A 13346-nucleotide genomic window follows, 5' to 3' on the forward strand; every position below is an offset into this window, starting at 1 on the left:
TTTATCCAAAATCTTGTTTCAATTTTAAGTACAACCAAGCTATAATTATATGACCCGTGAAATACAAGACACCTAAATCCAATTAATACTATTAATTTTATATAAAAATAGACATATTTATTTTTATATTTAGTATTTTGTTAATGAGAAAGAAACTTCAAAATCAGTAGCTGTTCTTCCTCTTTCCCTCTTGCCCCTTGTATACCCATATATACCAAAGTTGTCAACATAAGGTTGCTCAATTGGTAAGACCAACACCTCTTAGTGAAGAGGTCTGGGGTCAATGACCCCTTGCTGATGGCATTATGTAATAACCCCAAATATATATATATATATATATATATATATATATATATATATATATATATATATATATATATATATATATATATATATATAAGGACAATATTGAATAACTTCCTTTGATGCTCTATGGTGATTGGTGATTGGCCCTTGTTCCAACGAAGTCTACCTAACAGGGGCATTTACGTGAATCATTGTACAGATGTGGGCATTTTAACTATAACCATCTCCAGAAATGCTCACATTGCCTTCTCCTCTTCCAAGACTTTCCTTTCCATCTTTCTTTATATTCCATGCCTATCTCTTACGCCCACTCACTGACCTGACCAAACTCCCCAAGCTTTTCTTGAAAAGTAAAACTCTACTCCTCCACTTCTTTCTCTCTCTCTTATGTCTCTGTACTTGCTTTTACGCTTCGTTCTCCATTACTTCTTCTCCCCCTTTTGCTGCATTATTTCCTCTCAAATGGCTTCTCCTTGTCAATCTTAATCGTCTCGCATTATTGGATCTCTGTTCATCTTCGATCCAATGGAAAAGATAGGATACGAAGTGGGTTCTCTTGCTTTGAAATTTTCGGTTGTAACCATTAGTTTCTTCGCCAAGATATTCACATTCCTATCTTCTCTAGCTTCTGATCCTCTGTTCTCCACCATCGTTGCTCTCTACAGTTTAATCCTCCTTTATCTCCCAAGAATTTTCGTCGACATTGTTTTCTCACCCGTCTTGATCTCCACTGCTATATTGTTATCGACCTTACTACGATTAGGAGCCATTCAAAGTGTTGAACAGAACATCAATAAGCCTACTGAGCAGGTGAAAAACGAAACGTTGGTAACAGAAACAGAGACACAGACACAGAAAGAGAAAGAAACTGTTACCGAAGCTTGTGTCAGTACAAATCTGAAACCCTCATTCTCTTCCTTCAATTCGTTCGTGGAATGGAGCGTGGGAGCTCCATTAGAAGTGATCTATGAAGAGTATGAAGGAGAAGATCAAGAAGAGAATAGCAACAAGGAGGAGGAATGCTGTCAAATGGGTATCGACAGAATGCCTTCCTTGTCACTTTACTACCCAGAATCTGATTCGACAAGCTCGTCGGAAGATGATTTTCCGGCCTTTGAGACTTGGGATTCGCAGGAGAATATGTGCTTTCAATGGGAAGAAGAGGATAGAGAGGGATTGATCGAGATACCATTAGATGGTAAGAGATGCTCCAGAAATGTCTTCCAAGTGGAGGAAGAGAACCTGATTGAAATCGATCTCTCTCTCTCCCTCTTACCCCGTTCGGATTTCAGCCAAGGAATTCACTTTTCCGGCGATTGTTAGAATTCAGATTCAGTTCACTTTTTTGGGGTTTGGGTTTTAATCATGATTGCTTACTGTTGTATCATATCTAAGTTTGTGTACATTAACAGAACTAAACCTTCGAGTCTTAAATTCATTAATACGTTTCCTTCGTCTACCTGAAAAGACCCATTCATGATTTAAATTTTCACGACCGTACCAGTAACATTAGCATCAGGAGGAGGTAGTGATGTTCAGTGGATCTGCATTGGGATTTGTGCTAGTTCTCACATTTGTGAGTTCATTCCAGAGGGAGAGAGAGAGGGAAAAAAAACCATAATAAAAGTAAGTTTAACTTGGGGAGGAGGCAAGGGACGCCCCAGGTCCCCAACCAGTCCTGACTCCTGACCCAAGTGAAGAAATCATGGACTTCGGTTGTTGCGCAGTCAAATTTGAGATCTATTGAACTGCTACATGTAGCAACCAAGCAATCAAGTACATGATGGAGAAGTTACTGGTGGACGCTGATGTAAGGTTAGCTTGATCTATTCCCAGTTCGTCGGCCTGAATTATAAATTTAAACTGAAGAGAGAGAGAGAGAGCGAGCGAGACGAGGTGGTGCTGCTGCTTAGGTCAAGAACACTTGCCCTCAGTTTTTTGGTTTTAGGGTTGGGTTTGGCCACCATGTATCCCAAGCTTAATGTTGGGCTACATGGTTCTAAATGTTTTTGTTTTTGGGGTAAACCACATGGTTCGAAATGTAAAATATATAAGGAAACTAAAATATAGATTAAAAAAAAGAGGACTCAAGATATGGAAAAATGAGATGGAAAAACTGTAGTTAAAAAAAAGGACAAATGAGATAGGGAAAAAAAATTAAAAAAAGGGAGGCAATGACGGTATTAAAGAAAGTTGAAAAGGAGATAGCCCACTAATTTAGGAAATTTAGTATAGATTGGGTTTACTACACGGGCTCAAAACATCAAAAAGGCTCTATATAATAGTATAAAACCTTAGATCTTGCATGCCCTTCATAACTTCTTCTATGGTCATTTTAGTAGTTTTATATCTATCTCTTTTAGCTTCTTAATAGGAAGGTCATTTTAGTAGTTTACATCTATCTTTATTAAGAAGCTTCTTAATAGGAATCACATAACTGTACCATACTGGGACTTCCTTTGGCCTTTATTGAGTATGATCCCATCACCACAAAATGACTCTGTAGGCACTTGTGATTGATCAGGGCATCTCAATTTAGCCTTGATATGTTACTTCCTTATCTTAACTTTCCTAATTTTTTTCACATAGTCATCTTAATATCCTTATCTCAAGTATACATAACTTTTTAGTATGATACTTTGTAACTATTCATCATAGGTACTCTGTAACTATTCAACATCTTCCTTAGACTTCATAACTTTTCCTTTTTCCTGTCGATAAGACTCCATGATAACATTAGGAAAAACTCATGGGAGAAAAACACCCGAAGAATAGAGTTGTTTACAAGAAAATTGGGCGGTGAGACCCACCAACGATAGTTTAAGCCTGGAAGAGCCAGAATTGGATGGAGAAGTCGGGGGCATTGATAGGATATGTGATGAAATGGTGTCCATGGCCCTCAATAGAGCAAACACTTCCATTTAACCTTGAGGCAATCAACAATGTTAGAGATACAAGTATTGTATAACAGTATTACATTGTGTATTTTCTCTAAGATACCGTATCATGTATTATTCTGTCATACTATAAATATACATGTGTTATTCTCATATTGAGATAACTGAGATTTCACTAAATATTGTCTAATATGGTATCAGAGCTACAAACAATCGTCAGAGAAAATTGTGACTCATTGGAGGTTGATAGCCTTGGCCATAAGGATGGCATCTTGCATGCATGCCTCTGTTTCCATGGCTAACATTGAGAGGCTATAGCCCCACTTGCACTTTGCTGCACAAAAGATCGCTCTTGGCTCCCAGATGATCACCCCTCTTCCCCCAGTCTGAGTGTCCTTGTGCCATGCTCTGCTATGTGGATTATGTAGTGCTTTGGTTGTTCAGGGGGAATGGCATTAAGATGGCTTGGGACTAGACTAGTTTCCTCCTTTAAAGAGCTAATTGCTGTCAAGGTTCGATTTTCTGCATTATTCTGGACAAACGAATTGGTGATATACCCTAAATATATACCAGTTCCTAGATTTTCAAAAAACTGCCAAGCAATTCAACTTCAAAGTCGGTTGGTTTATGGGCCTTGAAAATCTTTTAATTTGAACGACGAGAAACCAATTTTGGATGTTTTGACCTCTTGAATGCCAACTGTTCAGTCTTTGCAGAGACACTTCCTAGCAGGTGCCTGCATGTGGGCAGAACAGAACCGCATGAAGGATTGATTTTGGGTGATTTCCACACAGAGGCATAGCCGAAGCTACCCTTGGGTTAGGGATGTCCCCCACCCAATTTTTAAAAATTTCTTTTAAAATAAGCCCATTTTCGAATTTTTTTTCTTTCTTTTTTGGCGATTGTTTGGTCTTTTGGCCCTCTTCCAATGTGAAATGTTCGCACCATCCCCCCCCCCTTCCCTATATTATAAATTATTTTCAAGGGTAAAAACAATGGTAGAAATGTCAATATGCCCCCTCCTGCCCGATGTTGAATCTTAGCTCCACCCCTGCAGAAAGAAGACAGGGTTTGGAGGTGCCTATGAGCAAGGTAAGAGCCTCTTTAAATGATTTATAGACTTGTATTAGTGTTAGGGATCAACCGAGAGAGCAAAACACCCAAGAACTGAAAAGTACCAAAGGTGGCAAATTGACCAAGCAATTGCCACCTTGGCAGTTGATTGGATTAGTACGGGCAAAATTGCCCCTTTTTAGCCCTCAACACCCTATTTAAGGCTTCCTAAACCCTATTTTTGAATTATTTTAATTCTTGAGATTGTTGTGGACTGCTGGAAGGTCAAATAACACATTGGTGAAGGAAAACCCCTTGTTCGTGAAGAATTTTGCAGAACTTTGTTGACTTTCAAGTCCTAAAGGTAAGTGGATTAACTAACTACCTCTTCCTACATTATTTTAATGTTTTGGGAGTAGTTTCTCTTGCATAACCTCTATTGGAAGAGGATTTGTTTTGGGAAATTAATTGTTCATCGATGATCCCAATTAAACCATGCCAGGAAGATACATCATATATTTATTCTAATGGCAGATACACTCGGAGAAGATGTTATAGTTTTAGATCTAGTTTTCCGTGTTCTTGTAGTTAGGGATGTTTTAGTAGTGTTTCAAGGACATGATCTAAGCCTAGGATCATCCCAAAGTCTATTTTAAATGGAAAATCAGAGGTTTGATTTTCGTACTTGGAATTCTTCCAGAAGGCTTGGGGGTCGCTTGAGGAGGTCGTTTGAACCAACTGGCTCAAGCAACCGGCCCAAGCAATCGGTTGATTCACGAAGGCTGTTTCAATGTTGAATTTGCTCCATTTAATTCCTAATCCTAAATGTAACTTTATGAACATAACTATAGGAATTATTGGGATCTATTGGAGTGTTTCACTGTGAAGATCTAGGTCGTTTATCTACATTTTTTTGCTAAGCCAGGTAAGGAATAATTTCATATTATGATGGACTGATTGATGTGCTAACTTCTTACATATTCCAAGCATGTTTGTAACACTTTGGTATGTTGTACTTACTATTTATGCATATCCATTTACTTTATATGAATTGTGAATAATAATCATTGCTCTTTATCTTTGTATACGATGTGGTAAGGTGGTTGTGTGACTTTGACTTGGGGAATGCCAGGATTGGTGCCCCTAGCCTTGAACATCAGGGACTATGGTTTGATGTTGCTTACACATGCCTTTGTTGCTGTCCTACATGACTAGGGAGTCTATATGCATGGTTAGGTTACCATTACATGCTACTACACTATCGGTAGGGGAATTGAAGCCGAAAGACCAGTGATGGCAGTGGCCAGGTCCTGTGGGCGTCCAAAAGAGGTAATCAATCCATGAGGAAACATAGACCCACTATTATCATGTAATGGTAAGGTTGCATATGTTGAGGGCTAGGCTCATGCGCATCCAAAAGACAGCTTGGGTGTCGTGAGGAGATATGAGAAGCATCTACCCTAGCATATTTGGATGACCATAGGGTTACAGAGTGTTAATCCAGTGGTAACCAGTCTGTGAAGATTAGCATTCCTAGATGGAGAAGGACATTGAACCAAAAGGGCACTAGGCAGGAGGAAGGGTATCTAGACCACATGTAGTGTGTTACTATATGACATTGCATTGGGTTTTAGAATCCTCGACAGGCACTACTACTTAAACCAATAGTTGTGGTAAGAGAGTGGGACCTATACCTAGCCATGGTGATGATGTGAACCATACACCTTATCCGAGATCCAAACAGAGGTAGCTAGCATATGAGGGATCAGACTGACGAGACCCACCCAGAGAAGAGTTGGTGTATATCTTAATGCATGTCTACCTAGATAGAGACTAGCATGGTTAGATTATTGGTTGTATACTTAGCATATCATTGCATTATTAATCTTTTTATATTCATGTGATTGTGGTATATATATGTGGATTGTTGTCTTATTGAGTTCTCTAGAACTCATTCCTTGTGGACTCTCTTTGTTTTTCTCAGATGGTTATGCACGTGTAGAAGAAACCTCATATCTATGGGAGAACACTGCATAAGAGATACTTGAGACGCCATTAGAAATTGGTTACAATGAACATGAAGCTTCATGTGGATGCCTGGATTGCTCTCACGGCACCCATTGACAAGAATAGAACTTTGGTTGTCCGTCAGTGGGATAAAGGGATGAAAGAGGGACTTATTACTCCTTTTATAGAACAATTGGAAGAGAAAACCCATAAAATGCTTAAAGAGGATTGCAAATATAATAAGACTATTTTCTTTTCTTTTGCTTGCATATTATTATTTCAGATACTCTTATAATTAATTTTGGGATTTTTGAACTGTGAAATCCTCCATGATCCTAACCCGAAAACCTATATTGTTGGTTCGAGCACTTGGAACACGAGTAGAAGATAGCTGTGGGCCATCCAAATAGAGACCATTGGATTGGAAGCTAAACTAATGAAAGTGGATGGAGATGATGTTGAAGCTGAAGTGTCGTTGAGTTCGGAAAGAAGACCTAACTCAAACAATGATGGGATATGGAAAGGTGATCGAGAGTTCATTGGCGACACTTTTAGAAGGTCCCAAAGATTAGATAAGACTCCCTTGGGAGAGGTTTAGAATTTTTGGGATGCTTTAGGTCATCTTATTCCTTTGAAGAAGTCCAATTTACTTGCAAGGTGCGGACATTCATTTTTTATGCTTATCTTTAATTCTCAATATGATATTAGACTTGCATAATGATTTGTATATTGTTTAGAGACTTTTCTATTCATGTAATGTTCTGAAATTGTAGAATCATGTTTGTTTACTAAATATAAGTGCTATTGCCAAATAAAAGTGGACTTGATCTGGGGTTGTGGGGTCATTGCCCTAAGAACCTTAGAAGGAACATATAGCTTAGGTGGCATCTCTAAGTTGTCTAGATGAAACATGGTTAGGCACCTCATCATGTCATTACCCTATCGGTAGAGGTATTGATGTCGAATGACCCGTGGCAATAGTATGGGGTGTTGGGCCCTTAAGACCAGTAACCAACTCGTGAGAGGACACAACCACATTGTGGGGGTCATTCAATGGTAAGGTCACATATAATAGGCTAAGGCTCATAGGCGCTCAAGATCGGTAACCAATCTGTGAGAGGACATGAGAGCTTTCCGCCCATTATATGTGGATGACTAATAGGGTTAAGAGAAGGCATAGTTCAAGTTGGTTGAAGCCATATGATATGTTGACTCTAAATAGGGAAGGATACTAAACCGAGTTGGTTGGTGCCATAAGGGAAGTATCTGAACCTAGAATGATATGACTGAGTAGATGACTTGCATTATGTTAGGCTTTTCCTTGACACGTGCCAATACTCATGCCAATGTTGTGGTGAGAGAATGGTGACCTAAACCCCAAATAGGGTTGATGATGTGGATTATACCCCTTACCTAGTATCTAAGAGGGATTAGAGTGACGAGACCTACCCAGAGGAGGTTGGTGTTATATCTTAATGTGTTTCTACCTAGATAAAGACCTACATTGGTTAGAGTATAGGAGCATTATCTCATCGCATTTGCATAATCATAACACTTCTTATCATATCAACATTTAATTGTTATTATCTCATATTTGAATGATGGATATGCATATTTATTTGAATTACTTGCTGAGTTCTTTGGAACTCATCCCTCATGTTATGTTGTTTTTAGATGTCTACACAGGTGAAGAAGAGGCCCCGAGTTTGGATATATTTTCCCTTGATTGTACAACTGAGGAATTGATGCATGGGAGCTTATTGTGACTTGTGGTACGACTCGAGTACCAGTACGGAGTACTATTACGGCCCCGATCAACAATGATAGGACATGCATAATTCACCGTCAGGCTTACGAGTTAGATATAGATCCAAAGATGCAAGTGTATAAATGCTTGGAGAAAAAATCAAGATGTTGGAAGAAATAGACTATGCCTGTATGCCACTTTCTTATTCCTTTCTAATTTAACTTTCTTTTGAGGATTAGCATTCTTAGAAGTTTTGACTTTGCTTCCACTTATTGTTTTGAGATCCTTCTGAGATCCTTTTATTACTTTTGATATTTTTACTTTTAATATTGTACTCTTAATTTATTCTTGATCATGATTATGTTATTATGTTGAATGGTGTGTGATGTGACATGAAATCAGATCTCGTGGTTGTGGATCACTCCCTCGAGTATTCGGGTGGATGGATACCAGTTGGGTGGGTGTGACAAGATCCTTTCTATTATGGGCATAGCTATCTATGGGATGAACCGCGAGGTACCTCCTAATTGAAGGTCAAAGTCCTTTAAAGAACTTCTTTGCTTTGTCTCTATCCACTTTCATTGTCTCAGGAGAAAAGTAAAACAACTCTTCAAACTTTTGTTGGTATTTCCTGAGTCGGTGAAGGATGCCAAGGAATTAGAGTTCATGGCACTGTTCATTTCTTGCTCTTGATTATGGGATTGTGTGCCTTATTTATTATTGATAGTGCAACCTGATCCTGTGGTTGTGGATCACACCCATGGGTTGTCGAGGCGGGTCCAATACCATTGGGTGGGTGTGATAGAGGTGGTATTAGAGCCCAAGGTTACATGACTCAGTATAAAATAATTCACATAATACATGTGCAATCCAAGTCATCGATCCAGAAGTGAATAATAGGTATAATGACAAATTAGTATATGGAACAATGAAGTAAAATGAACTCTGAGTCTGCATAAACTACCATAAATAAAGTAAAATACATACCACAATTAATGAACATCAAGAGAATGAATAATAGACTAACATTAAATAAAACAAGCATAATGGGAACTTTCATTAATTTAGTAAAGTTTATTTACATGAGTTCGAGTGTGCTAAAGTCACGTTTTACAAAATCATTAGGAAACTAAAAATGAATTAAGAAGCCAATTGTCTAGGCTGGGAATCAAAAGAGCTAATAAAGGAAGAAACTGAAACTAGTAATGTGGTGGTGGTGGTTGTGTTGGCCTCAACTGTTGAAGGATGTCGACAAACTAGATGCTCACTCATCATTGTCTATCACTGCTTTATATGCTCAACACAAGTCAGTAGCTCACCGATAAGTTCATCCCCTGCTCGAGTTGGTGCTAGTGAAATTGGTGCGTGGAAAGTCTGGGTAGTCTCCTCCAAATACTTTGAGTCCTAGATGGACCACCTACCTCGAACTGGCATGATGGTGAAACATCTCCTTGGTCCTACTCCTCCGCATCCTCATCCATAGCATCATCACCATCACCTATGGTCTCCTCCTTTGAACTTGTGAAATCCTTCACATCTATAACCCAAAAATCTATATTGTAGGTCCGAAAACCCGACGTGAAGGAAGAAGGTAGTTGTGGGCCATCCATATTGAACCCATTGGATCTGACTTGAAACCAATGGAAGTAGATGGTGATGTTGTTATGATTGAAACCTTGTATGATTTCGGAAGAAGATCTAGCTTGAATGATGACGGGCTTGGTGAGTGGACCAAGAGTACAGTAATGACACAATTGGAAGGTCTTGAAAAACAAGGTAAAATCCTTCTATAACTTGGAAAAGGACCCAAGAGGAAGATAGAGCTTTCGGGGACCAAAAATACAATTTTGACCAAAGAGGTACATGTTGGTCGATTGCCTTGGACCAACCCAGGTGACCAAACAGTACCGGGGCAATTTTGTCACTTCTTGGGAATTAGGTTTTCGAAGGCCTATTTAATTTATTTTCATTCTAATTTGTGTCATTGTGTCATAAGGCTGTTAGAAAACTTCAGAAGAACTGTAGAGTTGTCGCATCCTCCCAGCCGGTACCCTAATTGGCATACCCGAGAGTGTGATCCACAGCCCCGAAGATCAAGTATCGAGGAAATCATCCTCCCACATATACAATAACATAATCATAAACAGGAAATAATCAAGGTTTAATATTATAAAAAAAGGTTCAAAACAATAATGGATACTCAATATAATCAGAGTGCAGAAAAGATACCAGATATCCAATGATATCAAAAGTAAAGTGAGGTGGAAACTCACTTCACCAATATAGCGGAACGTAGTATGAAAGTCAAAAGGAATTACAACTGAAACAATATCCTAAGAAATAAACTAAGATCAAGCGTCTTCTAGTTTATAGATAAAATCTTCATAAGTATGGACTTCGTCAATCCAATGAATCCGTTCTAACTCTATGTTATTTTCAAAAGTAGTACGCAGCTTGATCCGCCGGGGGATCATCAGAGTAATCTTGATCATCGCCAGCACCTTGCGTGTAATACGCTTCATCGGCTTGCGCTTCACTGTATTGCTCATCATAATAATATGTACCTGTAGGATAATCTAAACAAAGAATATACAAAAAGGAATGAGTTTCAAAGAAACTTAGTAAGGTAGTTAATCCATAACAACATAAATAACATGTGGCAAAACATAACAAGATGCAATGCAATATGAAACAGATAAAGTATGAATGCATCTAACTCTATGTATGCTGGTCTCTATGGCAGACATGCTTTAAGTCATAGCACCGTACTTCTTTGGGAAGGTCACGCATACGGCTCCTGTTGGTAGTGGGTCCGGCATCCCTCTCGGACAAACCATGGTAGGGGGTTAAGTCAACACACTCTCTCACAACCATTTGGCATAAGTACCGGCGCATGTCAGGGAAAAGCCTAGCCCAATGCAAGTCATCTAGTCAGTTACATCAAGTCAGTTCCAGATACTTCCATTCCTCCCCTCTCGGGATCCTTTCTGGTATCCTTCACACTAGAGTCACGGATATTACTCACCGGACTCATCAACCCTATTGGTTATCCACATATGGTAAACAGGAAGCTCTCATGTCCTCTCACGGATATAACTCACCGGTCTCGAGTGCCCATGAGCCCAAGTCTAGCCATATGCAACCCTCCAATAAATGGCCCCCACAATGTGATTCCCGTCCTCTCACGGATATAACTCACCGGTCTTGAGTGCCCGTGAATCCCCATTGCTGCCACGGGTCGTTCAGTCTCAATACCCTTCCGAATCGGGTCTGATATTGTCACGCCCTCCCAGCCGGTACCCTATCTGGCATACCCGAGAGTGTGATCCACAGCCCGAAGATCAGGTATCGAGTGATCAACCTCCCACATAAACAATAACATAATCATGAACAACCATAACAAGAGTGCGGAAGATAAATCATAGATCCAATAATGAAAGAATGAATCGTAAACGAAACGGAATAATAGATATAATCAGAGTGTCAAACAGATAAGTAAAGTGAAGCAAAAATCCCACTTTACATCCAGCGGAAAAGTAGCTCTAAAGAATAAACTAGATAAAATCTAATCCCAGTAGCAAGTACATTGGGTAACTAAATTATTCTCCACTTTGTAGACGACATCCTTGTAGGTGTAGATCTCATAGATAGCACAAGGACGCTTCCACTCAATGGTCGGGCTAAGCATCGTACGGAGCATAACCACCCGTGGGATCTTCAGAGTAATTGTGGTAACCGCAATCACCTTCCTGGAGATATGCCTCTTCGCCTTGCGCTTCCTCATAGGGACCGTCATAGTACTCGGTACTGCAGGATAGTCTAACAACATTGTACAATAAAGGAATGAGTTTCAAAGAAACTCGTGTAAGGCGATTAAAATCCATAATAACATAAATGGCGGGATTCCGAACAATCATAAATGCAATATGATATGAGACAAACAATGAATGAATGAATCTAACTCTATGTATGCTTGGTCTCTATTGGCGAGACATGCTTTAAGTCATAGCACCGTACTTCTTTAGGAAAGTCCACTCACATCCTCAACCATTTAAGATATCTTGGATTCTCTCACGGATCATTTCACCGGTCTTGAGCAGCCGATTGGTAATGGGTCCTTCATCCCTCGGGACAAACCTTGGCGGGGGGTTAAGTCAACACACTCTCTCACAACCATTTGGTATAAGTATTGGCGCATGTCGGGGTAAAACCTAGCCAAATGCAAGTCTTCTACTTAGTTACATCAAGTCGAGATCCAGATACTTCCATTCCTCGTCCCCGACGATCCTTTCCGGTATCCTTCACACTAGAGTCGGCGTATCCTATGGCACCGACCAACTCGGACTACGGACTCATCAACCCTATTGGTTATCCACATATGGTAAACGGGAAGCTCTCACGTCCTCTCACGGGTTGGTTACCGGTCTTAAGCGCCCGTGAGCCCAAGTCTAACCATATGCAACCCTACCAACAAATGGCCCCCACAATGTGATTCCTGTCCTCTCACGGGTTGGTTACCGGTCTTGAGCGCCCATGAATCCCCATTGCTACCACGGGTCGTTCGGTCTCAATACCCCTCCAATTAGGGTCTGACATAACAGGACATCCTAGCCAAACACTACTAGACAATCCTATATATGTCATCCAACAGTTTAGGAAGGTGTCCAGAGGGCATCTCCGGAAATATCCCATAATATTCCCGTAGTAGTCCAAGGACAGAAGTGTCAAAAGGACACCTCTCCTTCCCAAACCATACGTAAGCATACACATGCATCAATTCATATCATCACATATATGGTAACTCCATATATGGAAAGAAATCAGTATAACAATCACTTGTATAACATTGGTAAGTAAATCATACATGAATCAATTCAATATGAATAAGTACTGCTACTGTAATCAAAGTTATGCAACAGTAGTACATCATTATAAGAATCTAATTTAGGAAACATATTAATGATATTCAAATATAGAAACTAGATTCATGCTATCTATGTAATTAAGGAAATAACCATCCTTACCTTTTATAACTCGCAAAGAATCCAAAGAAATCAAGTAAGATCTTGGCAAACTTGAGAAGAAGGTCCTAAACAAGTATATACAACACATTAGGAAAGATCCCTAACAGAAAAGATACCAAAACATCCGAAACAGACCAATTCTGGAGTTGCTGTACTCATTGGTCGAGTGGATTGGTCGAGTGGTCCAGTCGACCAATCAGTCGACCAATGCAGACAGTAGCTTAGAAAATCAGAGTTTTGAGATATGAAATCCGAATTTGGTGGTTCAAAAGGGTACCAATCAAGGGGTAGACTACATCAGTAGTATTCTAA

General features: G+C 39.6%; 1 protein-coding gene across 1 annotated transcript; it reads left to right on the top strand.

Annotated features, from left to right (window-relative positions):
- Window positions 1-548: 548 nt before the first annotated feature.
- LOC149029008 (uncharacterized) lies at window positions 549-1813 on the top strand. The gene has a single exon (XM_089149683.1). It carries the CDS (start codon window positions 832-834, stop codon window positions 1627-1629), a length of 798 nt encoding a protein of 265 aa, XP_089005809.1. The 5' UTR covers window positions 549-831; the 3' UTR covers window positions 1630-1813.
- The last annotated feature ends 11533 nt before the right edge of the window (window positions 1814-13346 follow it).

Source organism: Hakea prostrata, chromosome 1 (assembly GCF_041222555.1).
Source record: "Hakea prostrata isolate BN-2017 chromosome 1, UWA_Hpros_2, whole genome shotgun sequence".
NCBI lineage: Eukaryota > Viridiplantae > Streptophyta > Magnoliopsida > Proteales > Proteaceae > Hakea > Hakea prostrata.

Excerpts from the sequence above, each read along its gene's own strand:
- LOC149029008 (XM_089149683.1), top strand. The coding sequence starts at position 832 with ATGGAAAAGATAGGATACGAAGTGGGTTCTCTTGCTTTGAAATTTTCG.